The sequence below is a fragment of the Phytophthora parasitica genome (assembly GCF_000247585.1).
Source record: "Phytophthora parasitica INRA-310 unplaced genomic scaffold supercont2.22, whole genome shotgun sequence".
Classification (NCBI taxonomy): Eukaryota; Oomycota; class Peronosporomycetes; order Peronosporales; family Peronosporaceae; genus Phytophthora; species Phytophthora nicotianae.
In genome coordinates this window covers 252,265-279,717 of record NW_008649008.1, presented here as the reverse complement: position 1 = coordinate 279,717, position 27,453 = coordinate 252,265, and the positions used below count along the sequence as shown (strand labels likewise).

At 52.1% G+C, this 27,453-nt stretch overlaps 14 protein-coding genes across 14 annotated transcripts; 6 read left to right on the top strand and 8 right to left on the bottom strand.

The window, feature by feature from the left end:
- Positions 1 to 19: 19 nt before the first annotated feature.
- Positions 20 to 3,142, bottom strand: PPTG_10535 (hypothetical protein; the record flags this gene model as incomplete). The annotated part of the gene is made up of 1 exon (XM_008905912.1): positions 20 to 3,142. One exon carries the CDS (start codon positions 3,140 to 3,142, stop codon positions 20 to 22), a length of 3,123 nt encoding a protein of 1,040 aa, XP_008904160.1.
- A 51-nt stretch (positions 3,143 to 3,193) lies between these two features.
- Positions 3,194 to 4,421, bottom strand: PPTG_10534 (hypothetical protein). The gene is made up of 2 exons (XM_008905911.1): positions 4,226 to 4,421; positions 3,194 to 4,152 (listed from the first exon to the last, which is right to left on the bottom strand). Exons 1-2 carry the CDS (start codon positions 4,411 to 4,413, stop codon positions 3,291 to 3,293), a joined length of 1,050 nt encoding a protein of 349 aa, XP_008904159.1. The 5' UTR covers positions 4,414 to 4,421; the 3' UTR covers positions 3,194 to 3,290.
- A 315-nt stretch (positions 4,422 to 4,736) lies between these two features.
- Positions 4,737 to 5,961, bottom strand: PPTG_10533 (hypothetical protein). The gene has a single exon (XM_008905910.1). The coding sequence runs from the start codon at positions 5,868 to 5,870 to the stop codon at positions 4,887 to 4,889; it is 984 nt and encodes a 327-aa protein (XP_008904158.1). The 5' UTR covers positions 5,871 to 5,961; the 3' UTR covers positions 4,737 to 4,886.
- A 47-nt stretch (positions 5,962 to 6,008) lies between these two features.
- On the top strand, positions 6,009 to 7,445 carry PPTG_10532 (hypothetical protein). Its single transcript, XM_008905909.1, has one exon. The coding sequence runs from the start codon at positions 6,061 to 6,063 to the stop codon at positions 7,306 to 7,308; it is 1,248 nt and encodes a 415-aa protein (XP_008904157.1). The 5' UTR covers positions 6,009 to 6,060; the 3' UTR covers positions 7,309 to 7,445.
- A 1,635-nt stretch (positions 7,446 to 9,080) lies between these two features.
- On the top strand, positions 9,081 to 10,072 carry PPTG_10531 (hypothetical protein). The gene has a single exon (XM_008905908.1). It carries the CDS (start codon positions 9,164 to 9,166, stop codon positions 9,926 to 9,928), a length of 765 nt encoding a protein of 254 aa, XP_008904156.1. The 5' UTR covers positions 9,081 to 9,163; the 3' UTR covers positions 9,929 to 10,072.
- A 109-nt stretch (positions 10,073 to 10,181) lies between these two features.
- On the top strand, positions 10,182 to 10,460 carry PPTG_22735 (hypothetical protein; the record flags this gene model as incomplete). Its single annotated transcript, XM_008905907.1, has 2 exons — positions 10,182 to 10,261; positions 10,376 to 10,460. 2 exons carry the CDS (start codon positions 10,182 to 10,184, stop codon positions 10,458 to 10,460), a joined length of 165 nt encoding a protein of 54 aa, XP_008904155.1.
- Positions 10,461 to 12,417: 1,957 nt separating this feature from the next.
- PPTG_10530 (biotin synthase) lies at positions 12,418 to 13,812 on the top strand. The gene has a single exon (XM_008905906.1). It carries the CDS (start codon positions 12,506 to 12,508, stop codon positions 13,637 to 13,639), a length of 1,134 nt encoding a protein of 377 aa, XP_008904154.1. The 5' UTR covers positions 12,418 to 12,505; the 3' UTR covers positions 13,640 to 13,812.
- Positions 13,676 to 14,554, bottom strand: PPTG_10529 (hypothetical protein). The gene has a single exon (XM_008905905.1). The coding sequence runs from the start codon at positions 14,517 to 14,519 to the stop codon at positions 13,800 to 13,802; it is 720 nt and encodes a 239-aa protein (XP_008904153.1). The 5' UTR covers positions 14,520 to 14,554; the 3' UTR covers positions 13,676 to 13,799.
- Positions 14,555 to 14,607: 53 nt separating this feature from the next.
- Positions 14,608 to 15,982, bottom strand: PPTG_10528 (malate dehydrogenase, NAD-dependent). Its single transcript, XM_008905904.1, has one exon. It carries the CDS (start codon positions 15,947 to 15,949, stop codon positions 14,942 to 14,944), a length of 1,008 nt encoding a protein of 335 aa, XP_008904152.1. The 5' UTR covers positions 15,950 to 15,982; the 3' UTR covers positions 14,608 to 14,941.
- Positions 15,983 to 17,033: 1,051 nt separating this feature from the next.
- Positions 17,034 to 18,406, bottom strand: PPTG_10527 (calcium-translocating P-type ATPase, PMCA-type; the record flags this gene model as incomplete). Its single annotated transcript, XM_008905903.1, has 1 exon — positions 17,034 to 18,406. One exon carries the CDS (start codon positions 18,404 to 18,406, stop codon positions 17,117 to 17,119), a length of 1,290 nt encoding a protein of 429 aa, XP_008904151.1. The 3' UTR covers positions 17,034 to 17,116.
- A 75-nt stretch (positions 18,407 to 18,481) lies between these two features.
- Positions 18,482 to 19,573, bottom strand: PPTG_22734 (hypothetical protein; the record flags this gene model as incomplete). Its single annotated transcript, XM_008905902.1, has 1 exon — positions 18,482 to 19,573. The coding sequence occupies one exon, from the start codon at positions 19,571 to 19,573 to the stop codon at positions 18,482 to 18,484; it is 1,092 nt and encodes a 363-aa protein (XP_008904150.1).
- Positions 19,574 to 19,895: 322 nt separating this feature from the next.
- On the bottom strand, positions 19,896 to 20,471 carry PPTG_22733 (hypothetical protein; the record flags this gene model as incomplete). Its single annotated transcript, XM_008905901.1, has 1 exon — positions 19,896 to 20,471. The coding sequence occupies one exon, from the start codon at positions 20,469 to 20,471 to the stop codon at positions 19,896 to 19,898; it is 576 nt and encodes a 191-aa protein (XP_008904149.1).
- A 174-nt stretch (positions 20,472 to 20,645) lies between these two features.
- On the top strand, positions 20,646 to 22,387 carry PPTG_10525 (hypothetical protein). Its single transcript, XM_008905900.1, has one exon. The coding sequence runs from the start codon at positions 21,101 to 21,103 to the stop codon at positions 22,352 to 22,354; it is 1,254 nt and encodes a 417-aa protein (XP_008904148.1). The 5' UTR covers positions 20,646 to 21,100; the 3' UTR covers positions 22,355 to 22,387.
- Positions 22,388 to 25,398: 3,011 nt separating this feature from the next.
- PPTG_10524 (hypothetical protein) lies at positions 25,399 to 25,822 on the top strand (the record flags this gene model as incomplete). Its single annotated transcript, XM_008905899.1, has 2 exons — positions 25,399 to 25,585; positions 25,752 to 25,822. The coding sequence occupies 2 exons, from the start codon at positions 25,399 to 25,401 to the stop codon at positions 25,820 to 25,822; spliced, it is 258 nt and encodes an 85-aa protein (XP_008904147.1).
- Positions 25,823 to 27,453: the final 1,631 nt, after the last annotated feature.

Below are 27,453 nucleotides of genomic sequence, written 5' to 3'. Positions count from 1 at the left end.
ATAAATTCCGATTAAACTGTTAACCCACGTGCTTGCCGAACGTGTATTGACACCGTCGTCGCATCATTTCAGACCTTGTTGCTCTCTCTTTGTGCCTTGCTCGCTTGGCAGCTACCCGATCCATTGTACCAGGTCGTAGTACGAGTCCTCGAGTGGCATTTACAATCACCGTCACGTCTTCCTGAGCATTCGCTGCTATCTCTACGTCGTTCTCGTCTTGCCAGTTGTTGTTGCTGCTTCCATGGATAAAGCATCGATAGTTACCTTCTTCATCCAAAGACGCAGTGCAGCCATCTTCGCATGTACATCGAGATCTCGGCTTGTCTGTGCGAAAACGTGGTGGGGCAGTAGCAGATCGATCTCCATGAGACTCGAGATGCTCCGCAAATCGAGGACACAATCCCGTTTCATCGTCCTCGTCGATTTCTCGATCTCGACGAGGCCGCTTTGACGTAAGTGCTGCAAGTTTTGGTCGTGGTGAGGTAGCCACTGTCCGACCCTCAACGCCGTCCTCCAAAAGAGTTAAAGAAGGTTGAATAGCTCCCAATAGCATCCACTGTGGCCCTCGTGACGTTCTGTTAACTGGGTGTACCGTAGGAGTACGAGTTTGTGCTGTTCGAATCGGAGCGCTTTCCGATCTACTGAGCCCTTTGCCGAGTACCAGTTCGTGGTACTCATGCGGCAATGTTGTGAGATCAGATACACAGGATGGGGGCTCAAGAGGGACCATAGACGATGACACGGTAAGTATTAAAGGATCCGTCGATAACTCCGGGTCTGGGTCCTCTTGAGTCTTAGGAATTGATGCCACTGGGATCGTCACAATTGGACTTACTCGTAGTTTATCAGCTGGAGGAAGAGCTTTAGCGAGGTCGTCGTGCTCATTGTCGAATTCTGAATCCCATGGAGACACTGTGCCGTCGTTATCTCCGTCATCTGGAGCTTGTTTTCGCATTCTTTTAGGCATTTGCTTGCTCGAACTGCGTCTCCTACCTTCCCGGTTTAATGACAGCGAGCGTCCTTCAGCATTACGAGGCATTGGTACGTTCCTCGCAATAATCTCCGCTTGTAAACTTCCAGTCAGATACCCCGTAGTCTTGTAGCTATCACTTAAATCAAGTCCCTGGCTTGTACTATCATCAGCAGTAGTATTGCGTTGTTGACGTCCTTTGCTACCGCTGTAAGCTCCACTCCTGCCACCACCACTATCATCTAGTGGCTGTAATAATCTCTTCGATGGGGATACACTGTCATCAAATGTATAGAATGGTGTCGTCAGGTCTACTGGTAGTAACTCTGTCTTCTTTGAGACCAGGTTGTCCTTAGCTGGACTGTCGAAACCCAAACCGGTAATATACTCTCGTGGAGCTTGAGAACCGGATTCGTTGTCACTTACTCCTTGTTGACGCGGTTGATCACTTTCAGTTCGAATAGTCCATTTGCCTTGACCTCCACGATTAAGTTTTGAGGTTCCTGGGGTGCTAGGTGGGGCCACGTCAAGAGATGCAAGTCTCATGTTGTTTATGTTTACCGGGGGGCCATCAAACATGATTCCAGTGGGCTTCTTGTCGCCCTTTTGCTTTGCTTTAGATGAGGAAGACAGCATTGAGATTCGAGCACCAGTATCAACACTAGCAGTATCAACGCTGGCAAACGTAGCACCAGTCTTCAGTCCCGTTGTCGTCTTTAAGACGGGTGCCGAGCTTGTTAAACCGCCACTTTGAAGACTTGAGAGCCCATCAGAATTGATGCTACCAGTCCCGAGACTCGCCTTTAATGTATCGGGCGCTGTTGTGGATACTTTACCCGGCTTTCGCTGTCTCTGCTGCGGAGAACTTGCTTTGTGTTGAGTTGGGGCTGAGTAATTTGGGATAATAGTGCTGGTAGTATCTTCGACGGTAACTGGGGTACGCTGGGCAGAGCGCATGCGGTGCATGGCCACCAAAGTATTGTCATCTTCGCCTTCCATGTTAGTTGTGCTGATGCTTTCACGTACACTGGCCAATGGTGATGGTGCTTTCGCAGAGGACACTCTAGACTTTGCGCTTGATCCTCGCACAGTAGGGGTCTTTGGACTCTCCTTGCCGATGTCTAGAAGGCCTAACGCAGCGAAGTCACCAAGCGAAATAATACTCGCCCGTCGCTCTCTTGAGCGTGGTCTGTCTGGAACATCGTCGACGTCTGGAGCATTTTTAGGTATAGACGTATTGCTTGAGGTTCTGGGACGCATACTTGTCAATGCCTTGGTCGCTATGAACATCGAGTGGGTCGGAATCTTCGGAGATGGTAACGAGATTGGAGTATTCTCCTCTTCGCTATCATCCGTGTCACTTCCGGTCGATAACTCTTCATCATCTTCTACCTCTGAAAGCGAGTCATCCTCTGATGAAGATACTTCATCGTCAATACCCTTAATCTGCTTAAGCGAACGTAATATTCTCTTGCCTTGATCGTTTGGGTCTTGTTTGTTACGTCTTATGGCACTCACTCTCTGTAACAACGTTCGAAGGAATGCGATATACTCGTCCACATCGATAGTCTCACACCAGAGATCAGCGAGTTCGAAGACACTATCGAAGAAGTTGGCAAAGCTCATGACTGACTCGCCTTTACTATCTCGACTCCAGTCTTCTTTAATGGTTTTCTCCATACGACGAAGACGTCGTTTACTTGCATCAGGTTCCAAGCTCCGTCCAATACGTCGGAACAATGACGCGTACCCATGTTGGTCGATACAACCCATATCGTCACGAGGAAACTCGATAGACCAGAGCTGCTTAACAGCATCGATCACGTCTGGATGGTTGCGTAGACTGAAGCGCAGTGCCAATGCTTCTGGCGTGTAGTTGAGCAGTTCTTGAGCTTCATGTTCGCTGCGAGCTCGACTGTACAAGTCCTCAGTTAAAACCACTGGCCCGTCTTCCCAATTTTTCAACAACCCTCGAGCTTTGAGTAAAGCTTCTTCTTGTAAATGCTGGTACTTCTGTCTCTTGAGCGACTGGAGCCGAGCTGTTTTAATGGTAAAATTGAGCTTGAGCCATAAAACACTGGAAGATCTATGCTGACGTTCGACTGGAGGTTCCGTTAAGGATGGAGCTTTTGATCGACGACCTGCAGACTTCTTGGAGCGCTTCCTGTCCATGTCATCAACGTCCTAAAACTTTCACAATTGTTCCCAGCTATAAATATTAAGACGGCATGATGAATTTGAATAATATTCAAGCGTTTCCAGTTTAGATTATTCAGAATTTGCTCGTGGAATATGAACGACTAAAGCTCAGCTTCTAGTCTTACTGGACAAAGGAGAACGCGCTACGGCCGCCACTGTCCCGTCTCGAGATCGACGAAGTGATTGGAGACTGTTGCGCTTGTTTTGGAGCTCCGTAGATCCATGAGTTCCTAATCTCCTTCGGATTAGACGTCGGTGTGAGTTTCTGGAACGGCATGAGGTTTTCGTCCTCGCGATCAGACTTCGTGGCGCTGTTGCGGCGTCTCCACGAAGCCTGAACAGCTAGGGATACCTTGGGACTCAAGACCAGCGACGGTTTCGAGTTCTGGACCAGTAGTGCAGTGCTCTTGGACATGACGAGCTCCGGTTTGAACACCTTGTTCACTGCCAGTTTACCGGGCGACATCGACGGCTTGGACTTCGTTGTCTGAATAGGCTTGGGACTCTTCTGACGCTTGCCACCAAGTTGTACGTGTCGTACGTGTGGCTTCGGCGGGCTTTCCTTTGGAAGGAGCGCAGGATTTGTACCGTTCGAACGGATCAGCGACAGTAGCTTGCGTGCAGCTTCACGTGTCACCTGCTTGTATATGCCCGTGCGAAAGACTTCGAGCTGCTGCATAAGCGCCGGATTGGCTGCAAAGGCTGGGATAAATCGCCCAGCGAATGGCTTGATCTCCACTAGCATCTGCATCAGAATGACTGCCTTGGCGCGTATCTGCCACGAGCGCTGAGCACCGTCGTCTTGCAACCGCGCAGAGAACGCAGCCGTCACGTTGGCAGCGTCGAGACGAGGGATCTGAGCAAGGAGCCGCTGAACACTGTCAGCGTCCGGGATGCCGTGGATGCCACCGGGTGGAGTGCACAGGGCAATCAGCTTGGCCTCGTAGCTACAGACATTCACCGCAGTTTGGCCACAATCAATGCTGTCACCAAAGGCAAGGAAACAGCGTTAGCGAGCAGCGTTACGGTGATTGTAAGAAACAGACAGCGACCCACTTTTCGAGCTCGGCATCGGGAGTTAACCCCACCCAAGACTTGCGCACCGGCTTTGGGGGACTGGCAGCATGCCCTTCGTCCGGATCGTCGCGGGAGTTGATTTCCTCTTCGTTGTCAAGCAGCGCGCATCGCTTGTCCGGAGCGAAGTCCTGGTAGTCCCAGTCCTCACTAGAAGCACAAAAACACATGATCAGTCTGTGTACGTATTAGACCAGACGACCAAAGGCTAAGATTTACATTGCCTGCTCGACCTGGTGCAGGTACTTGTCCTTGAGCTCGTCCAAGAAGTGCATGGCCTCCTCCATTGTTGACGAAGCGGCTGTTGCTGTAGTTTGACTAGAAGCTGGTAGATTTCGAAATGACCGTCAGCAGCATCGAAGGAGCGAGCGCTTTCGCCGTTTCCGCCCAGTTCGCAGCCTCACTGGCATTCGTGACTCAATCCTATCCTATGGACCTTAGCTCGACAGCCTCCGATAAGACCACCAAGCCGTCTGATAATTTTGGCTCACCTCGCAAATCTGATAGGCTTCAGTGAACAATAATGGAAGTAAAATGGCTACATTTAAAACTACCTACGGCGACACGAATGGAGCGCTCTATCCTGCTAGCGCTAAGCGTCGATCCCCCTCCTGTACGTCCGTCTGTCCACCTGTGAGCATCTTTACTTCTTGGCATCGAGCTTGAGGTAGTCGTTGTCAAAGTGGTGCAGTCGCACGTAACCATCCTCAGCTCCAGACGCGTAGCTCTTACCATTAGGGTGGAAAGCGATGGTGTTAATGGGGCCGAAGTGGCCCTTAACACGGCCGAACTCCTCCTGGAAGACCATGTGGAAGAAACGGGCCTCGAACTTGCCCACTCGGCCAGACGTAGTAGTCACACTCATGGCCTCCTGGCCACCGCCAAGCACCACGTGCTCCTTGATAGGCGAGATGGCGGCCGAGTTAACGGGACGGTCTGTCTCGTACACCTTGAGCACCTTAAGCGTCTCAACGTCCAGCAGCTTGGCCGTGTTGTCCTTGGACGACGTGATGGCCAGCGTCTTGGTCTTATTAAAGGCCACGTTAGTGATCTCGCCCGTGTGAATGTCGTGGCTCTCAAGCAGTTGGCCAGTCGTGGGGTCAAACAACTTAATGGTACCGTCGCCGCCCGTGGTCATGATGGCCTTGTTGAGAGGCATCCAGTAGGCTCCAGTGATGCGGCCCTCGTGGCCATGGTTAGTGATGGTCAGCACGGGCTCGGCACTCTGGTTGGCCACGTCATCGGCCAATTCATAGACGTACACAGCGGCCGGCCGGTCCGAGAACTTGTCGGCAACGGACACGAAGTACTTGTCGCCCGTGCTGAAGTTCACGCTACGGGCCGGGCCAGTGTGAGGGAAGGAGAAGAGCTCTTCACCGGTCTGCACATCCCAGAGCTTGACGGTGGCGTCGGCCGCAGCCGTAAGCAGACGCTCCGAGTGGTAGCTCACGTCACAGGCCCACACGGCACCCGAGTGGCCAACATACGTGCCAATACGCTCGCCCGTGTCGCTGTACCAGAGGTTGGGCGTGTGATCCTTGGCACACGAGAAGAGGAGATCGCCCTCGCGGTTATACTTGATCATGGTCAGCGACCGCGAGTGGCCCTTGAGCAGGATCGGACGCATGGCGAAGGGGAGAAGAGGAAGAGGGCCTGGACACTTGCTAATGGAGAGGCTTCTGGCCACCAGTGGCACATAACCTAAGATTTGTCATACATGCGATAAGAAAGGTTTGAACATAATTGCTAAATTGTAATTTGGTCTGGACTAGATGGGACTAATTCGTTGATAACCGTACATTTAGGGACTCATAAAGATGCTGGTGCTGCGCCGTCGCTTGCTATCGCTGCAGCGCTCCACACGGGTGTTCTCTAGTGCTTCCGAGTCGCTGTCGCTGTCGCTGTCGCTCTCGCGCTTGTCGCACCAGAGTCGCGTGCAGTTTCAGGCGGGAGATGCGGCGCGTACTGAAGTGGAGATTGTGCCGGTTTTGAGCGCAGACGACTTTGCTCTGCGTGTCACCACAGCTTCAGACAGCTCTATAGACGTACAGAGTCTGTTCGATCTGCAAGAAGAGGCTGTTGAGGGTGCAGTTGGCGGTGCTGAGAGCGTCAAAGCGCTGCGTATCTCCAAGAAGAGCGTCGTGGACGCCAAACTGCAGCTTCTACTGCCACACACAGTAGATCTGAACTTGGCAGTGGCTAACGGCAGCGTCACACTCAAGGACAAAATTGAGGGAGACATCAAGGTGGTTTTAGGTCGCGGAGACATCGAAGTGAACAAAGTACGAGGCACCAACGTGAGCTTGAAGACCAATGGAGGGAAGATCGACGTGTTGGCGCTGGTGGAAGGCGAGAGGGTGAGGCTGGAGGCCAATGAAGGCGTCAAATGCAAACGTCTGATGGCTGGAAAAGCCGAGGTGAAGTTGGGCAAAGGAGAGGCCTCGGACTCGGAGTTTGGCGCGATCTACGCGTCGACATGCAACGTCGCGTCAACGAACCAGTCTGGACGATCAACGTTACGTGTGGGCAATATACATGGCTACCTGCGAGTGTCGAGTGAAGGGCTCAACAGTGTGGAAGTGGACAGCGTGACTGGAGCTCTGGAGGTGGAAGACAGCGGCGACAAATGCAACGTCGTAGCGCACTTTGACTCGTGGACTAACGACGCCTCCAGCAGTATCCTCGTGGGTGGAGATGTGCGTGTTTCGCTCCAACCAGCAGCAGCGATCGATGTGGAACTGCACGGCACGAAGGTCACAGTTGGTAAAGACTGTGAGTTTGTCAGTAGTGAGATGGATCAGCTGGATGAAGACTACGCTGTCTTTACTGGCGAGCTTCGTGCTCAAGACGGAGCCATCGCAGCGGTGTCGAGTTCTTCGGGTAAGATCAATATGGACAGCGCCAAGGACGATGCAATGCGCACATCATTCTTTATGAAAGAGAATGCCACCGACGACGAGGAAGCCAGGACCCCGAGACTGTTTGTCCACGCGCTTAGCGGTGAGGTGGCATTGGACCAACTCAACTGGATGGACAATATCAAGCGCAAGCACCTTAAGAGATGAGAAAGTTAAAGGCACAATGAATCGGTCTTGTCCACTGTGACTCTGTTCAAGAAGTTTCGTGCACTTATTGTATCACTGTAGTTGTTCAGGTGCTTTTTCCCATGATCTATATAGTATCTCGAAATGCATGAAAGCCCATACTTAGTGCTTTTAGCCATTTGCCCCAGATGAGTGGGTCTACAACCAGCAAAAGCTATTCAGGCCCGTTGCAAATTGTTGATCTCGATACCTTCCGGTGCTTCTGCATGTACGTGTTACATGTACACGTACCTGTTTTTCAATGGCTCCACGGGCAATGCTTAGGGATGTCGCCAAGTTTTTTCGGAGTGAATTCTACAGTAGGCGCTAGAGCTCTGCAAGACTAGGCGAAAATCAGGGTATTCGTGATTTGCGAAAAAAAAAAACTTGTACGAAGTAGCTTAGTTGATGATGGCAAATTGCAGTTTACGGTAAGCTCCCCCTTTGATATTATTGGCGATACATGCAGCGAAATACAGATCCTACGTACTCTGTGCATATTGACTGAATTGGGGGATCACATCCGTTTTCTCGCTGTGAACATGTATACATGATAGCCTTCAACGCCAAATTCAAGAGTTGATCGCGCGTCGAAAACAAGTGACCTACAGGTACATGCCGTCAGCTGCGTTGCTTGTGGCGAAGTGACATCAGTGGTGACTTCACCACAAAAGGTCCTGCGCACCGTAGCGGCACCTCAGAATGACGTAGCTGCCATGTTGGTCGGACGAAGGCACCTCACAGGGTACGACAGCAGCTGAGACCGCAATATGTACGTGCAATGACCACTGGTGATCGATATGATCTCAACAGGAGCACTTTGCCGTAAGTCGCTTTGCGCAAAGGACCGTAATCGGCCCATCATGCGTCCCATACTTTAAGTCGCTTCTGCCGCTTCTTGGGACACAGCGATATCAACTTGAAACATCAAGGCGTCTGCGACGGCAAGCGTGGGTACATTTTTGCCGCAAACAGCACCGCGATACACGCGCTATTAATAACAGCAGCACCGCGCTATGGTGACGGCAGGCAGAGCCTAGCACCAGGTGCACACATGCATGAATCTGCAGTCCGACCAATTCCGATTCGGGACGCTTGAAGCCAGTAGCGGTTGCGCGTGTTCGGGAGCGCAAACAGCTCCGTGTTACCTAATGGCGAGACATACCTTCGGTCCAGAGTGTTGGTCATCACTAATTCGGAGTAAAGCAATTCGGAGTACATGTAATACGCATTTGGACCTCGATTTTGATATTTGGCCCGCCGGAAAAACTCACACAACTACTTGTACGTCTAGCCACCGCTGTCCATCTGCTCAGCCTCGTTGTTGTCTCACTAATAGATTGGAGAAGTAAATTTGACAATTAACTGGCCGCAGCACCTCAGCCACAACATATTTTTTGGCGGCGTCCGTCAGCTGAGACTGCAGCTTGCCGGCTGGTGCTACATACCGCGGTAACGAGATGCCGACTGTGCACCTCTGGACATGTACAATGCCATACGGCACCGCGAGTATCGACTGTCCAAACGCAGTGTCAGCGTCAAGCTTACAAAAGCAAGTCGAATCTGGTTGCGACCCTTATTTAGGCCTTTCCTATATCTGGATCACATAATCTGCGACCGTGTCTCAGCATCTTGTCAAGAAATCCTTCGCAACTGCATATTCTATCCCTTTCGCCAGTGCCTCTACGCGTAATCTTCGGGCGCGTATCGCAGCTGGGCGGACGGAAATAGAAGGCGCCTCTGCACTCTGAGCCAGACTCTGGGCCTCGACGTCAGGAGCTGTCATTATCAAATTCGCTTCGAGCAACACACACCCACCCATAAAGACAGAGACACAATGGCCTTTGAAAGCACCGTGGAGATCACACGCGGCGGTGTGGAGACCAAGCAGGGCGCCCCGCAGCAGGAAACGCCCGTGGCCGACGACTCGTCGGCTATGACCTTCGCTATTCCGGCTCCTATCGCGTCAGTGCGCGCCAACATCGCGGCGTTCGAGGAGGACAGCATCCGCAAGCTGCTTACACGCTACGAGGGCGCTGACGTCTTGCCGAATGGCTGGCGCGAGGGCCCGAGCAACAAGGGCATCCAGGTCGTCTACGGCGAAGTGGCCGGCAAGGGCAGCGAATGGTACACCATGAAGACGACAGGCATGCTCCACGTGAGCGCCACCAAGGCTGCGCAGATTCTTATGCGCTGCGACATGGTGCCTAAATTCGACGAGATGACGAAGGAGGTTAAGACTATGGAGAAGCTCAGCGACGCCTCCGAGGTGCGTCGTGTGACGGCCAAGTCAGTCATGTTCACGGCGGCGCGCGACTTCTCTGTCGTGTCGACCTACCGTGAGGAAGCCAGTGGCCGCATCCTCATCGCCACACGCTCAGTCGAGTACGTGCCCGAACGCAAGGGCTACGTGCGCGCTACCATCCTGATCTCGGGCTACGTGGTAACGCCACACCCGACCAACCCCAACATGTGCGAGATGAGTGTGATTGCTCACATGGACCTGGGCGGCAACTTGCCGGCTATGGTTGTGCGTTACCTCGGTCTGTCCGCGCCCATTAAGCTCGTCGAGAAGATCCACGAGATCACTCTGCGGGCATAGAGCGCCGATGCGTAACTCTTCCTCCAGATTAAAACACAGTCAGATAGCATGTACCAATAGTAAGCTAACCATCAAGAACAACGTGGTTTTCCAAGTTTTATCGATTTTTTTGCCTTCTTGGGTGAGAGTCCTCCCCATCCAACCACAATAAGACTTCTCTGTACGCGTCGACACTGGTCGGAAGAAACCGCTCGAGAGACTGAACGGAAGCGTTCAACAAAACTGGCTGCCAACCCGCTCCTGGAGCGGCTCCATGGCGGCGCGCCTGGCGTTGACCGACCGATCCCAAGCAGCGGAGAAAAGCTCAAAGCCGACGCCGAAGACGACGCGTCTGTGAGCCACGAGAAGGGTGGAAGATGCAGCTTCGTCTCTGCTTGAAGAAGTTGACCGCCCGCAATCAGCTCGCCGCAGTTTACGCACGTTTTTTATGGGCGTGCAACACTGCAGCATCGGCTTCGATACCCGACTTGCTCATGGCACCGGTAACACTGGAAATCCTTCAATGGGAAAGCAGTTCGCCATGTCAGACTGACAGCGTAGCAAAGCCAGCGACTATTGTTTGGTGAGCCGTAGAGGCCATGCACTATACGGCTCACCAAACAATAGTCGCTGGCTTTTTGTCGAGACTCTCGACTCGAGAGTATTTGAAAAACTGAATTATGTTGCAGTCTATACGGCAAACAACACATCCAACGTATTATATGTAGTCGCATAGCAGTCGCCTACGGACTAACTTGACATGCGAGAGCAAGTGCATATTGGCTTAGCTGGATGACCAACCAAAAAGACGATACCTCACATACACACACTTGCAACTTAAGCTGAGTAAAATAGATCCGCTTCAACGTGGTAACCATTAGCAAGTTCAGCAGCCACACACGATCAGACCCCGAATACCTTAACGACTTGAAAGCACGAGTACGGAATACTTGACCAAAGCAATAACAGTAAGGGCTAACTACTTCAAAGTAGTTAAGATAGTTGCACATTACTTACTACTTAGAAATGAAGTAGTAAAGTGTGAGCAGTTGCAGTATTACTGTAGCAGTATCATATATAGTAGTGCCCGGGCTACTATACTAATCATTTCGAAGAGGGGGCTATTATTTGAGAGATTCTAAATGCGATGTCATATTTAGCTCATACCAAATTTGAAAAGCACGCCTTGCAGTCCCCGATTACTTGCCGAGGAGGTTCTGAAGATAACACGGGTGACCAGGATAGCTTATAGATATATTGATGGCAGCTCGCCAGATCTTTACGGTTGAAGATAGGTGTGATGCAGGGATTCCAGCAGGTAATTATTAGCTCCTGTTCAAGGGGCTTAGATATGGGCTCCAATTGATATTTCTTATCAATACCTAGCTCAATTCGTTCGTGAGCCTACACCACGCGTTCCTAATATAGATGGTCTTATTCAATCGAGCGTGAGATCTAATAAAAAAAAGCATTCCCAGTTGGAATCCTTTTTTTTCAATTCGATTCGTGCAGTTGCCGGCGACTAGGCGGATATCATTTGCACTACATCTACACATGCTTCATTGCACGCAATTCCGCATCTGTATTTGTAGCAAATGTTTATGAACTAGGAAAAATGGAAGCGGTGGCAAGATCTCATTAATCCTGCATCTAGCTAGGCAGAAGAAAAGTTCTTCCAATATAGGTGGGCTATAATCCAATGGATGCCACCTCGACGATCGCCAACTCGCTTTTATTTTATTTTTTTTCAGTACTGCATCGAATCTATTAGCAGAGCTCCTTCGTTGATGTACGGTCGGCTTAAACCTCACAATGTCTTCTGTAGCGTCCCATTCGTTCAAGCTTGTTCCAAGAAAATTGCCTAGACAGACCAGCTCAGGTTACGCCTCAGCTTTAGCATTTCAAGTGCGGGCGCCTCGGGGTAATACCAACGGTGGTTTACTGCATCTGTACAGCACATCTAGATAGGTCCAAACCGATATCTTCGACCTCTGTTCTGCGCTGTCAATTTTAATGTGCGACTGGCTTTCGACGTCAACAAGAGCGGATGCCCGACCTAGAAAGCGTCAGCGATTTGCATGTTCATACACCGGCGCGTCAGCGCACCGCGACTGACGTCATTTGAGAACGTAAAAGAACCCACTCGAGATGAATACTTGTTGTGGTGGCGGCACGAAAAGGGGCAAGGACGAACGCGATCTTTCATCATGTTGGCCCCTTTTGGGCATAATTCTCCGCATAACATTTCCAACAATACCATAAAACGCTATCGTCAATTTACGTATCCATACCATTTGTTGTATTTAAGCAGAGTCTAGCTCTCTAGCTGGGGTCAAGCTACTTGACCATCTTCAGCACGCAGTGTTTGGATGCATCTGACACTGAGGGGGTGACGATGCTTCGCGTTACTTCTCCATTTCACTTCAATCATGTAAAGTTGATGTAACTACAAATACCGAGTGAATCACGAAAAGCCGCATGCAATAACCACTTCATATCGCTACTTACGGATCTGCACCTTGCGATTCTGGTGGCATTGATTCACAAACAAAAACCCCGTCCGGACCGCAGGACCGACCGATCGATAGCCCTCTTCCGATGTTCCGCAAGCTCGCCGTGTCCGCCGCGTCCTCCGCCCGCGTGGGTGTGCGCCACCAGTCACACGTCGCCTCCGTGTCGATGACGGTGCCTGGTCTGTCGTCCGAGGTGCGTCACGATTGGACCAAGGAGGAGGTGCAGGCCATCTATGACCAGCCACTGCTGGAGCTTGTGTACAAGGCCGCCACCGTGCACCGCATGCACTTCGACCCGACAGAAGTGCAGCAGTGCACACTGTTGTCCATCAAGACTGGTGGCTGCACAGAGGACTGCAAATACTGCTCGCAGTCCTCCCGTCATAAGACATTTGTCAAGCCTGAGCCCACCAAGAAGGTGCAAGAGGTGGTGGAGATGGCGCGTCGTGCCAAGGCGGCGGGCAGCACGCGATTTTGCATGGGCTCAGCCTGGCGCGAAGTGGGCAAGAAGAACGCCTTCAGACACATTCTGGATATGGTGCGTCAGGTAAAAGACCTGGATCTCGAGGTCTGCTGTACGCTTGGCATGCTCACGGAGGAGCAGGCTGTGCAGCTCAAGGAGGCCGGGTTATCAGCCTACAACCACAACCTTGACACTAGTCGTGAGCACTATGCTAAGGTCATCACCACGCGCACATACGATGACCGTCTTAAGACGATCGAAAATGTGCGCAAGGCTGGCATCTCGGTCTGTTGCGGTGGCATTCTGGGTCTGGGCGAGGAGAAAATCGACCGTGTCGGTCTGCTGCACACGCTCGCGACTATGGATGAACACCCGGAGTCTGTGCCTGTGAACGCCCTTGTGTCCGTGGAAGGCACGCCGCTCTTCGACGAGGATATCCCTCCCGTCACGGCCTCCGATATGGCGCGTATGATCGCCACGGCGCGTATCCTGATGCCCAAGACCATGGTGCGTCTCAGCGCTGGTCGCATGTCCTTCACGGACGCTGAGCAGGGCATGATGTTCATGGCCGGCGCCAACTCGATCTTCAACGGCGACACGCTGCTGACCACGGCCAACCCGGCGTTCGAGAAGGACAAGCGGCTGTTCGAGAGCTTCGGGCTCAAGGGCAAACCGGCGTATCACCAGCACAAGTCCACGCCCTACATCGTCAAGGTAACGCACTCTGCACCTGCGGCGACCGAGGCTGTGGCATAAGTACTGTACCGATATGTGCGTCACGGAATACCGGTATGCGAGTCTGTAACCTGTAGCCTGTTAAGATTAAGCTGGGAGCATCAATACAGTATCACCGATTTTTTGACGCTCTTGTCGATGCAGAAATGAAATCTATATTATTCGCGTGTCGAGCCTCACGTTAGCCCGTCTTCTTGGCTTTCTTTGTGTGGTGTCGGGTTTTCTTGGTGACCGAGTTGCCGTTGGCAGGACGTTTTTTCTTGGGTTTCTCTTCCATCGTCTCGTCGCCGTCATCGTCTTTTGAATCGTCCTCGTCCGACTCGTCATCGGGGTACAGATCAGCCATGTCGTCCTCCTCTTCATCCTTCTTGTTCTTACCCTCAAGTTCCTCGTCCTCTTCATTGCCGCCACCTTCTCCTTCTTCCTCATCGTCCGAGTAGATAACTTGGCTGTTCTCAAACTCGAAGGCGTCGGCGTCAAAATCGCCGTTACCTTGCATTTCGTCATCGCCGTCGTCCTCGCTCTTGGAGACTTTGATCTTGACGTGCTGCTTCATGCGCTTGTAGCGCTTACCCTGCACGTGCTTCTCCACCTCCGACGGGATGCGGTTCAGGATGGTACCCGTGACGTTGCAGTACAGACTTTTAGGCAGCCTGCGATGCGGTACAATGTACGGCTCGTACTGCGAGTAGTCGTGGCAATACCAGTCACGAGCCTTGACGAACTTCTTGGACTTGAGGTGCTGCTCGATGACGTCGACGCGCGGCAGCATCTCGTGCTGCGTCAGCTGGCACTTGACACGCACGCGCTTGTTGTCGCCCTCGCCCGACTCCACGATCTCCAGGAACTCATGCTGCTTCAGAAGTTGTTGCACCGCGGGGTCCGCAATCGGAGACGCCATGATTGACACAATAATGAACCGAGGAGCTCCAGTCGATGCGGCAGGGCTGGTTTATGCTTAATTTAAGTTGTGTACATCATATTATGTTCACCACACCTTGCCCAAAACGTGAATTTTAGATACAGTCCTCATTTACAATCACGTAATACTACTACTACTAGTAGTATTTATTGTTCTCCACGTGGTTTCAGCGGTACATTTTCGTAGTCGTCGGTGCGCTGTTGACATCGCTTACAGGACAGATTTCGTTCCTATACATCAACGCTAAGTCAGTCGCATTGCGAAACACATTTGTATTCGATATTAATGGCTACACCAGAGCGCAGCTTCAGGCAGCTGCACGAGGGACAACCTCCGACGTAAACTACCTAGCCAGTCACTGTCCGTTCGTGACGTTCACCTCGCGGCCAGCGACCAGCAATTTAGTTGTTCTTGGCAAAGTCCACACCCTTCTTGATCTGAGCCTCGAGAGCCACAATCATCTCGTCGAAGTTAGCCTGCTCCACAGCGGACAGCTCGCCGAAGTGATGCACCTTCTCGACACCGTTGGGGCCGAGCGTCACGGGCGTGGAGAAGAAGGGCAGCTTAGTCACGTCGTTCTGCGTGTACGAGCACTCGACAACGTCCTTCTCGCCGTTCATTGCGTCCAGGAGGCGCGTAGTGAAGCGAGCACCGGCGTAGGCCATGGAGAGCGTGGCCGATCCCGTGCCGTTCTTGGCCTGCACGACCTCGTCACCTCCGAACTGGATGCGGTGGGTGAGCTTGGCAATGTCCTCGTCCGAGAACTTGGCGCCCTTCAGCTGCGACAGCAGCGGCAGGATGGTGGTGCCGGCGTGGCCGCCAATGACCTTAACGTTGGTCTCGCGTGGGTTCCAGTTCTGGTTGCCAGCCACGAAGGTGGCGGCACGGACAACGTCGAGCGTCGTGACACCAAACAGGCGCTTGGGGTCGTACACGCCGGCCTTCTTGAAGGTCTCGGCCACAATGGGCACCGTCGAGTTGACGGGGTTAGCGATGATGAGCATCATAGCCTCAGGGCAGTGCTTAGCGGCGGCCGCGGCCAGGGACTGCACGATGCCGGCGTTCGTGTTGAACAGGTCGTCACGGGTCATGCCGGGCTTACGCGGCACGCCGGCCGGGATGACCACGACGTCGGCGCCCTCGAGGGCCTCGCCGGCCTGCTCCATGCCCACGTGGCCCGTCACTTCGGCGCGCGTGTTGATGTGGCCAATGTCGGCGGCGACACCGGGGGTGTTAACCACATCGAAGAGGCTCAGGTGCTTAATGTGGTCGCAGTCCTTAAGCAGGAGCGACATGGGCTGGCCGATACCGCCGGCCGCACCGAGGACGGCCACCTTCTGCTGGCCAGGGGCCGACGAGTAGGCGCGACGCAGCGTGGCGACGGTGAGTGACGTGGCACGGTTGAACATCTTCTTGACTTGGGCTGGAGTCGGCGAATTAGGGAATGAGACCGTCGACAACGTACGTGTGGCGCTGCTGGCACGTGTACAGATCGGTCTATTTTATGTGAAGATCGGGAGGCTAAAGATACAAGTTGAAGTCGGTCGGTGGCGCGATGTTGCAGGAGGATTAGGAGCGGATCATAACCGGGGTCTGTACTGAATTTAACGGCGAACGTCGCGGTTATGGAAGATCGCTCCTTGCAGTTGATGATGGTTGAGGCGACACGTACGCGTGGGCAATGGCGATGCTGGCGGCGAGAACTTGCAGCAATGATCGAGAGATTCAATATGCACATTTATTGTCGGAAATGCGGCGGAGTTGGAGCTCTGCTTGGTCGCGTTCGGAATTTCCGTTACTCGGCGAGAGACGAGGCCTTTGGCATTTGACCGTCAGCCGCACCTTGCGCCTCAAGCTGATGCCTGCGTCGATAATGGATGAATGCTCACAGTAGACCGGCCCTTTTCTCGGTTGAAGGCGTGTTAAACAGTGCACCGGTGGCCCCAGGTTGTTAAGCTGCTTGCTTTGCGCGACGTTCCGGCGGAATGGTGTTCGGAACACCGGAACTTTGGATGCTGGGTCGACACCGCGAAATGAATTGCTGCGCCGGGCGACCGTCCTGATGGACGTCGGAATAGGACGATGGAAAGTTCAGCTTTGCTACTCGCGCTCGTGTGCAACTTCAGTTTCGATGCGATTTCTGAAGCACATGTTTCGACAATGGCATGTCTCCAAGCGGAGAACCGCGATACATGTACACGTATTGGCGCCTACTGGAGACCAATCAGCCGAGAAATATGTCGTTCAGCCAGACGACTTGTGGATCGCGGCTTCCATCGGGCATATCAAGGTCGAATAGTCCTCGAGAACTCATCAGCACAAACATTTGCACAAGAAAACGGCCTGCTAGTGCAGCGAGATCCACTCCAAATTGGTGTCTCCAATGCCAGGCATTTTAGGGCAATGAACACTATCCTGTGCAAAAATTGCAATATTTTTCGTTTCATTACAAAGTCCAAATATTGGAGGTCAATTTTTGGAGGGAAAGCATTTGATTGGGTGAGCCACTTCAACTTGTAGCGGCTGAAACTTCATTGGCATTATCGTGTTTACTACGACATTTGACCCTGTTACAGTTATTCTTCGCATTTACGCAGCCGACGCCAGAGTCTGGTTCCTTTTTCCTCGATAGAGGCCGCGCGCAACGCCCAGCCTAGCGGCAAAGCAATGGCCCCCATGCCAATACAGGCGCCCCATTGTGCAGCACTCAATGGGGCACAATGGAAGAGTTCTCCTCCAAGTTGCACGATAGCCCCTTGCAGGCCGCACTGGACGCACAGCGCAGCGATACTCAGTTTGTTCTTGCATAACTCCGTGAGTCGAAGCTTTGGCGTGTCGGTGACGCCCTGGCGACAGTTGAGCTGGTTGAAGAGCTGCAGCCACACGAACGTGTTGAACACGATGGTCAAGTGTTGGGTGGACTCCGAGTCATCGTCGTTAGTCACCGATGCACGGCCCGACGGTATGTCGAACCACTTGTCACCGAGAAATGTGAGCAAGAGCAGCAGAGTGAGCTGCATAACTGTCTGACCAGCGATGTGTTTGGCCATGCGTGGCGTTATAAGTGGTTTACTGCGTGCGTACGGCTGACGCTCGAGTAGTTTTGCTGCATTGGGCTCGTCTGTCGTGAGCACAAGCGACGCAAACACGTCCATGAAGAGGTTCACCCACAGAATCTGCACAGCAGCAATAGGAGACTGACGCAGAGTCACAGCTCCAACACAAGCCACACTCAACGCCACAGCGATGACTGTGATCTGGAACTGCAAGAACTGCGAGATGCTGTCGAAGACGCCGCGTCCAGACACAACAGCGCTTACTACGCCGGCGAGATCGTCGTCCATGAGCACGATGTCTGCCGCTTCCTTTGCCACAGATGTGCCGCTCTTTCGCATCGCAAAACCCACGTGTGCAGCCGGAAGTGCCGGCGCGTCGTTCGTGCCGTCTCCCGTCACAGCAACAAGTTGTGGCATTAGCTTTGACGCTCGTAGTCCAGTTACAAGCGTGTGCTTGTCCTGTGGCGAACTACGCGCAAGAACACGCAGTGACGGCCACACCTGATCGAAGATCTCTTGACGTAGTTGTCCGTGTGAATCGAGTACGAGCGCTCTGAAGTCCGGTCCTTCCATGACAGTGTACATCTCTTCCTTCTCCGAAGCCAGGATGCCACACTCACGTGCGATGGAGCGTGCAGTTAGTGCACTGTCACCCGTGACCATACGAACCACGATGCCTGCTTTCTGGCACGACGCTACAGCCTCACGCGTTCCTGGACGCAGCGGGTCTGCGATGGCTACAAGCGCTAGACAAACGAGCTGCTGTTCCAGACTCTCGAGTGAAGCGGAATCCACAGCCTCGCCAGTCATGTTACTGTCTCGATACGCTAAGCAGAGCGTACGATATCCACGTTTCGCGTACGCCGCCAGTACGTTCTTCTGTAGTCATTGACGGCGCTCGTTGGTCAGAGGGATTGTGCCACCTGAGCGGGTCTGTAACTCCTTACAACGCGCAAGAACCAGCTCTGGAGCTCCTTTAGTGTACGTACGCCATACATTCTCGCAGTTTCGACGCGGAGCAATCACAGACATGCGTTTGCGGTCGCTACTGAAGGGCAGAGCACGTCGAATGTTCGCGTTTGTACGTAATGTAGCGTAGTCGAATTCTCCATCACTGCAAGCTGCCGCGAAGGCCAAGAGAGCGCCCTCCGTCTGACTTCCCAGAGCTTTTCGTGGGGCATCTGTAGCATCACCCTCTGCAAGTGGAAGCAACTCAGCAGTCGAGTTCAGCGCCACACCTTCACAAAGAGTGTGGATCATAGCGTCATTCAATGCAGCCTTGACTGCATCCGCTGAGTTAAAGTCAACTGGAACAGTACTGTGTACATCGTCGATGAGACTCTTGAAGTCGCTCTCGTTATCAGGTGCAAGCCAGAGTCGTGCGACGCTCATCTGGTTCGCCGTAAGAGTCCCGGTCTTGTCAGCACACAGCGTGGTGGCGTTTCCAACAGTCTCACAGGCAGCCAAATGACGGACCAGACTGCGCCCACGCAGCATACGACGCACTGCCAGTGCCAGAGCGATAGCCACAGCCAACGGAAGACCTTCAGGGATGGCTACGACTAGGATAGTCGTCCCCAGAATGAAATAGGAGAGGTAATCGCGAAGGTAGGAAGCGTCCCAGGACTCACGAGGTTCCTGAACGAAAGTCTCGATGCTGAAACGCGTACAGAGAACGATGAAGATGAGACTCGCGACCACGACGCCCATTTTGCCCAGCCATAAGTTCAACGCTTCGATCTTCTGGGCCAATGGAGTGCGTTCAGGACGTGTCGGCTTCTTCTTTATCTTGGGCTTTGAGAGCTCCTTTGCCTCCACAACATCTATAGAGCAATAGTTTCCGTCTTGAATGGAAGCGCTTGATTGTTTAGTCTTCTTCTCGTCTTCGTCCCTCTCTTCGTCATCTTCAGCACCACCATTAATCAGAGCCGTGATCTGGCCGTACTGGGAATGCTCACCGACACACAACACTAGCATCTTGGCGAATCTTCCATCACTCTCGTGCCGGAATAAAGCCTGACTGGCAAAATCTCATCATCGGGGCTCTCTGAACTCTGCATTAGCATCGCGTCTCCCTTACGCATCAGCTCCGGTTCGCCTGTCAACGTACTCTCGTCCACCTTAAGCTCACGAGTGTTGAACGCGAGACCATCGGCAGGCACCACATCTCCAGGTTCTAGCTGCACGATATCACCCACCACAAGCGACCACTTGCGTACTCGCGATTCCCCTTTGTCTTGTGCTTCGGCGTTCACACCGTATCGAACTACACGCACCAGCTCGTTCTCATTCACAGCATTCAAGGCCCGGAACTGTCGCTCCTTCTGGAAATCTCCCACTGCAGTGATGGCCAACACGGCGACCAGCACGCACGTGCCCTTCCATCCAGTCCGTACTGGGGTTCCCTGGCCATACCGAGAGCAATAGCCACAATACCGTCCACTACCAGGATGAGGTTAATGGTATCCATAAATGCTGCCTCGGCCATGAGCCGAAGCAGACCACGCGCTGGGGGCGGCGCCACGTAATTAACGCCAAACCATTCAGCACGACGAGCTAAATCTCTGTTACGGTCGCTGGTATCCAGACCTTGTTCCAGATCAACATGCAGCGACCTCGCGAGTCCAAAAATGCCTCCTAGTCGCTCCAGTTGGGCTTGAAAGTCAAGACTTTCGCTCTCTTCAAAGTCCGAGGCTGCCACTGCGCTGGCAATGGTACCAGGCGAGGAAGCAGAAGAGGAGGAGGATATGGAACGCGGAGGAGGAATGGAGCGGTCCGGCCGCGCCAATAGGCGGCGCAAGTCCGTCGGCAGCAGCGAGAATGTGCTTGCAGCCCCGGCCACGGGCGATAGAGACAGTAGTGGGTTACCGTCCATCGGTGCACTTTTGAGAACGAGATCAATATTCGGAGTGAAAGCGATTTATCCTCTTGTAGTCTCTCAGGGCGCGGTCACCAACCACTGTTGACCTTATTGCATGCAACGAGCGAGCATAACGCAATACGAGATGCGATTTTCGCCTTTCCATCGCAAATTGCTATTGTGGGTTCTACTCCTGCCTGGCGAGCATGGGCCTTCCGAGGAGCATCTCAGCCATGGCAGAGCGGCGTCTCGCCTAGGCAGGACACCAGACACAGCCGTAGCAGTAAGATCTCCACCCCAGGAAACATCCTTCAAGGACTTATAGGCAGCTGGCTGGTACCAAGGATTGGAGGGACAGAAACTGCTCCTCAGAAGCGACAACAGCTGAAAACGGCCGCATGAATCAGCAGAGAGCTGGACGGAGGAAGGAGAATGGCATGTGAAACTAAGGGGGGCCGCTGCCAGACATGAGGATCACGAGAACGCCCGAAGAGGAGGCTTTCTGACCATCATACCAGTGGAACGACAATCCCGCGATCACAGATGAAACCGGAGCAACGTTGACGAGGAGGAAATACGACCGGATCAAGAGCTGCACGTTGGAGGAGCTCCACATAACGAGAAGGAGTGAGCGTCTGTATACGATGGGCATCCCATTCTCGGCGGAAACAGGACACAGCCAGCCGAAATTACGACGATGGGGCATCGCAATTCTGACTAGCATTCCCACATTGACGGTAGGCAGCACACTTCGTGTAGGAACAGTAGCGACTCTGCGGCATCCCCCGGAGCTTCGGAACAACTACACGTGGATAATCATCAACGCGCATCGAATCCGAGGGGTCAGCTCAACCAGCCCAGAAGAGTCGACATTCGAGCTGGAACAACAACCTAATGGGATTCACTGGATGATAAGCGAATCGACACAGGCAGATGCTACAACGAAGGCTGACATCGTTCAACTACAGCAGCACGAGTACACAGGCGCAATCGTCTTTCAAGCGCATCCGATGCTTCACGGCTTCCCATGGACGGTACCGGACTCGACGGCGAACCGGCATGTACTAGCTGCGATCAAGAAACAAGCCTTCAAAAGGTACTGCGGCGACGGCATCAAGCTGGATGCTACAGTAAATCATCTGCAACAAGCGGTACAGACGAGCACCTGGCAAGCAGCAGCCATGACTCAATCACCCAAGCAACTCTGGGCCCATACCAACGAGCTCACGGCGTATCAGGTTTGGGTCAGCTACCGGGTGGCGCTACGGCAGCTCAACCTCTATTACGACGGCCGGCAGCACGACAATAGCTGCCGCAAACTGCAATGCTGCCAAGGACATAAGGAGACACTTGAGCACATCATGTGGGACTGCCCCTGTGCTCAAGCATGCTGGCAAAAGCTGATCAGCCATTGGACCGGAGAGCAATGGAGCCTTCAGACGACGAAGAGATTCCAGGAAGCCTGCGCAAGCAGGAAAGCACCAGTACTGTCGCGAGTCATCAAGGCCCAACTAGGCCGAGATCATCCGGATGAAGAAACCCAGTATGCGAAGGAGTGGAAGCGAATGTGGCGGATTTTGTGTAGTATATGCATGACCAGCCTCTGGATACAGCGGAACCGGGTCGTCTTCCAGCAGGAAGAGATCACAGTAGATAGGAGCGTGCTTGAATTCTGGACGACGAGCCAGCAGCAACTACGAGGCATAGCCAAACGAGAACGAAGAAAACCAGAAACGATGGAAATCGGGACAAGACTCCTGTTATGCCAACGTCAGATGGAGAAAATACCCACAGAGAAGTCTCCAAAGGAGACAAGCCCCGTACAACCACCGGACCAGACCCTGGAACCGGCGTTGCTAGCTAGGCTTAGGATCAAACAGACATCTAGTCGTCGATAAGTGACCAAATAGAGAAGTCTGCCTCTCTCTCTCTCTCTCTCTCTATTGTGGGTTCTACTCAAAATTGGACAGGACGGTTCTTTGAATGAATCTCCCCCAAATCGCCCAGCGTATACAATTCCGTAAACTGATCCGTTTAAGTACGAAATAAGGTGGCAAGAAAAGACTTGGTGGGTTCTACTAATGACTTGGGTTTAGTATGTGGGCAATTGTTCTCCCGCTCCTCAAACAGACCCAAGTCGGCAAATTTGGACGGAATTCACAATACTACTACTGAAGTACTATTCAGTAGTAGTTTTAATAACGATTTTAACTATTACAGTAGTACATTATACATGCATAATATTTACAGGTATGTATCGAAATGCTTGTTAGACGGAATTTTTAGGACATTCCTAGGACACTCAAAAGCAATTATTTCAACCAATGAGGAGCAGGCCATGCTGAAGGGATGAACCAATCGTATCATTCGTGATTTTGCGGTCTGTTAGAGCGGCGGTGCAGTGCTACTACGGTGGTCCAACTCAGTTGACCGGATCTGCGCTTTCGACGTTGTGCAGTTCGATCAGGAATTGTGGAGATGCTCGCGCAACTGGTGAATATTTTAACTGCGTCTTCGTGGGTTGGATTGGCTTGCCACAGCCCGGTACGCTTTGCTTCACTTTCGATACTGGTCATGAGGTACCGCGCGTCACTGAGTCGCTTTTGAAGGTTCCTACTTGGCATATCACGTCCGTCTAGCATGCGCAACGGCGGCAACTTCTTGCTAGCGTTCCCACACATCCATGAGACCCACAAGGCAGCTACTGAGCAGTCAGGAAGCTGAAAATCAGGTGGAACACGACGAAATCGGCCACCCCAACAGAATGATGGTATTGAAGGAAGCTGATTGTCGTCTTCCACTGTTACAGTTGATTCGGTACCATTGCTTAGCTTTTCAGCAAGGTTTGTAAGCCCAGTTGATTGGAGACACTGTATGAGGGCTGGTTGTAGTCCATCATACGTTACTACACCAGCTCCAATTGCTCGCTTCTCAAGTTCGTCCATTATTCCCCTCACAGTAGCTACTCGTGATTCGTCGACGTGTTCAATTGTCTTCATACCTGTGTCTAGCAGTGTTTTTATCTTGCCGAGGATAGCTACATGATGTGGTATTCCTGTTGCTCGTAGTCGATTGCAGTCGCCTTTAACGCGCCACAATTTTGGAGTCAAATTCGAAATTATGCTCGGGTATTGATAAAGTATTGATTCCAATAAATAAGGGCGCTCAATCGAGAGATGCAATCGCAGGTAATGTGAATGGTACACTAGTGATGCTAGGCAAATCACCAACAAACTTGAGGTGATCAGGTAGTCCAGGAAATGTACACGATATCGCCCTTTCCAATAGAGAATTTTGTTCACCAAATGAGGTGCCAAAGCAGCAAATTCATGTCTACCAGGTGGTAAACCGGTGACTTTTCTACCAACATGTATGTCTCCGGCAGCTTCATACAGGAGGTAAGTGTTCTGGACTCCGCCTAGTGACCATCCTGCTCGAAAATGAACTGCTGTTGACGATGGGCAAGCCGTGGGTCCTGATGCACAGTAGGTAGCGGCGCCTTTGCGCATCGAATGCGTACCTAACTCGCCTTTATCAAGTCCACGACGTCGTAATTCTTGTGATACATCTTCAGATTCAAAAAGCCGATGCAAACATTTTCTAAAACGCTCGTACTGGTTATTTCCCGGAAAAAGTCGATCGGTGTCGTCAAAAGATGATGTTGCCCAAAAGATTGCTATCGCCAGCACCGGAAAGATAGAAGGCGTTAACGGGTTAGCGTAGCCGTGCCTGGGATCTCGTGGTCTGTTGCATTCGTGGTCATTTTTTGATGCGCAAAATAGATACAAAACGCATCCCCGCTCCACTCCATGCGCCCATGGCACATCAAATGCCAAGCAGTGATCACATATGTACGCGCACAAGCCATGTTCTTAGATGGATTCACGAGAAGTTTCTCACACAAGAAACTATACAGCTCGAATGATAAGGGATCCTTGCCAGTCTTTGCGCTAATCTCCCCTTGCGCAGCTGCTTTAGCCATCTGCCGCTTTAACCCCTTAAAATACTTGTGATGCTCTTTCTCCATTGTTGGTGGAATCCCCCCGCCCATAATCCCGATAGATATTGAAAAGCCCAGTTCTGTGTATGTTTAATGCTGCGTAGCTGAGGCAGCCTCCGTCTGGCTTCTCCAGCGTGAGCAGCCAAGCACCAAACACACAGGTCTGTACATCATCAAGTAATAGTGGGGGGTTCTCTGGGTTACGGTCGAGCACGGTCTTCAATCGCTTGCGAAGTTGCTTTACAGTGAGGCTTGATACATCGCCGAGTTTCTCCGCAAAGGTAGGTGGAATGTGGTGGGGTTTATAGCGAACCACCCATGCAATAAAGCGTCCATATGATTTTCGTACACCGCGCGAGACCGTGTGCTCACCCTGTCCCGCTGTATCTCCGTAACCTGCTCCTCGAGCACGTCAAAGTCGACTTCCGCCATGGTGGTGAGGCTTCTCTTATGTGACTGTCCAGCTTGATTACGGTGGCGATGCGGACAAGTGTCCTACGAACAAGTGAAAAGCGACGGTTTTCTGGCTCTATACTGAATCCTGTACTAAAACGGGCTTGCTGCGATTTTTATTTGGAAATCTAGGACCTAATGTCCGAGAAAAAGCCGTCTTCATATATACATGTCCTAAAAAATCTGGAGAATGTATTTTTCAGGATCTGAGGAATTGAATCGAACCAAACGCTAAAAAGGATTTTTACCCGTAGATTTGAATGGTGAAGCAGTGGCGGCAGCAGCGTTCGCCGTCTCCCAGGGGATGATATGGTTAATTTGAAGCGTGCTCTAGCAAGTTGGCTCTTTCGAATCTCTTAAAGACAAGAGCGCTTCTCGATTTGCCAAGGATGCCTCGACAGCAAGAAGCCATTTGGGATTTCTTTGAGAAATGCTCAAAGGGTGGATACAAGACCTCTAGAGCGAGGTGCCGCTACTGCAAAAAAAACCATGTCGGCGACAACGAAGAACATGAGGACACACCTCAGCAGCTGCGACGCTGTTCCTTCTCCACTTGGGCCACTAATGATCGGCGAGACACTCGAGTATGAAGAGGAGGAACGTCGTGCTTCCGGGACACAGGCTCTTATTACTCAATTGAACGCTAAGGTCTATCCGAGACGTAGCCGAGAAGAGCGTGAGGCACTCGATCTGAAGTTTGCAGCTACGAAACTGGGGCGGCCTTCAGCACCCAGCATGGCAAAGCTTTTTTTGATCTTATCAACAATCAATGGCCTCCTCCGAGTTTGTCTATGTTGTCGACGACACTGCTTGGTGAATGATACTGTTCGAGTATGGCGCAGATGGCCAAGGCATTGATCAAGGCACTGTCGGTTACACTTGGAGTAGACGGAGCGACGAATATCCTCTCTAGGAGCATGTCGAACGTGATTGCCCATGATCCCCGTCCGTGGTTTGTGGAGTACTTGCTAGCAGACCTGAAGAAAGACTCTGCCCCGGAAGTATTCAAGAAGATCGAAGCCACCATATCACGAATTCACGCATATCATCAAAAGGAAGTTGTATTTGGTTTGTTTCCGACAGTTGCAATATCATGCGATCCGTTCGAGTGTTGTTGATGTCCAAGAGAGTGGTTACCGTTGCATACGAATATGGGGCACATGCTCTTAACAACCTTTGCTCGGATCTTGTAAAGTTTCACAAAATAAAATCAACCGTGCGCAGGGTTTTATTCCTGAGCAATACTGTGAAGAACCAAGAGCTGCTGAACAAGATATACCCAGCGTTGTGTACTGAGCTTTCGGGGAAGCCATATGCGATGGTGTTATACTCCGCTTCACGTAGGAGTAGTGTCATTTACATGTTTGCTTGCCTGGCAAAAGTGAAAGAGCTATAACTGGCGTTACGACGGCTGTCATGAACGAGCGATCGAAGCGGGGCATCGATGAAACCTTCGTACTACCCGCTGGGTTCTCGGTTGTGGCAATGGATCCGAGTTTTTGGCAAGACGTCAATTGGTGTGTAAAGGTATTTGACCCAATCTGCAAGTGCATCGGAGTTTTGGAAAGCAACAGTGCAACGATGGCTACGGCATTTGCGTGCTTTGTATTCGCGCGCTTGTGTATCGTACAGCACTGTGATAATGAAGACAAAAAGTGGCCACTCAACCAGCTGCAGTATCGCTGGAATCGTAACAAGAGTCCGATTCACGCTCTCGCGTTCTACTGCGACCCTTTTTACCTTTCGCCTTGGATTCGTGCAGAAGTATGGATCGAGAGCTGTGCAGCTAGGAGGGGGCAACCTTCATACTCAGTGCTGATGTGCTGTGGGTATACTATACCCCTTAACAACCAACCCCAAACCACGGAGGCGAAGGCAGTTACTGAGTGCATGTACTTTGCTCACAAGAAGAGTCACTAGTCCAAGAGTGGTCTAGTATTGTAGCGTATCAACCTCAATTGGTTTGGACACAGACCCAAGGTATGTTCCCACTACTTTCAAGTCTTCTAGTGAAAGTGTACACAGCTCCGGGTTCGTCGGCTGGCGTTGAGCGCCAACACAAAGTAGCGAAATGTGGGGAAGTGGTTCTGCGAAAATTGCTGATCGCGGAGGTACTGCGCCCGAACTGCCGACTAACGGAGGGAGTACTCCGATCTTCCGTGAAGTTGTAATGCTCACCTTGTGTACCCGTCGGTTGGCCGATTCGCTCTTCGGGTGATCTCGGAAGCGACGCTTGGACTGGTTTCTTGGACTGTCTGGGTAGACAGCGGGACGTTTTGACAGCAGCGGGGATGCTTCTACTCGCTGTGTCGATTACGGTTTTGAGTTGTCGATCTTAAGGTATAATATCGCACTCTGTCGATCTTAGGGCGTAAGATCGGCGGTTTTGGGGGCCGATGTTGGTCTTGGCCTGGGGTATCTTAGGTCAGCAAATCGCCTCCCTTCCTTTACGCGCTTGCCGCTTCCTTTAGCGGTTGGTCTTGAGTGAGAGTTGGCGAGCGTCCTGGTCAAGCAATCCAGGCGCTCGAACTTCGATCTTGCGTA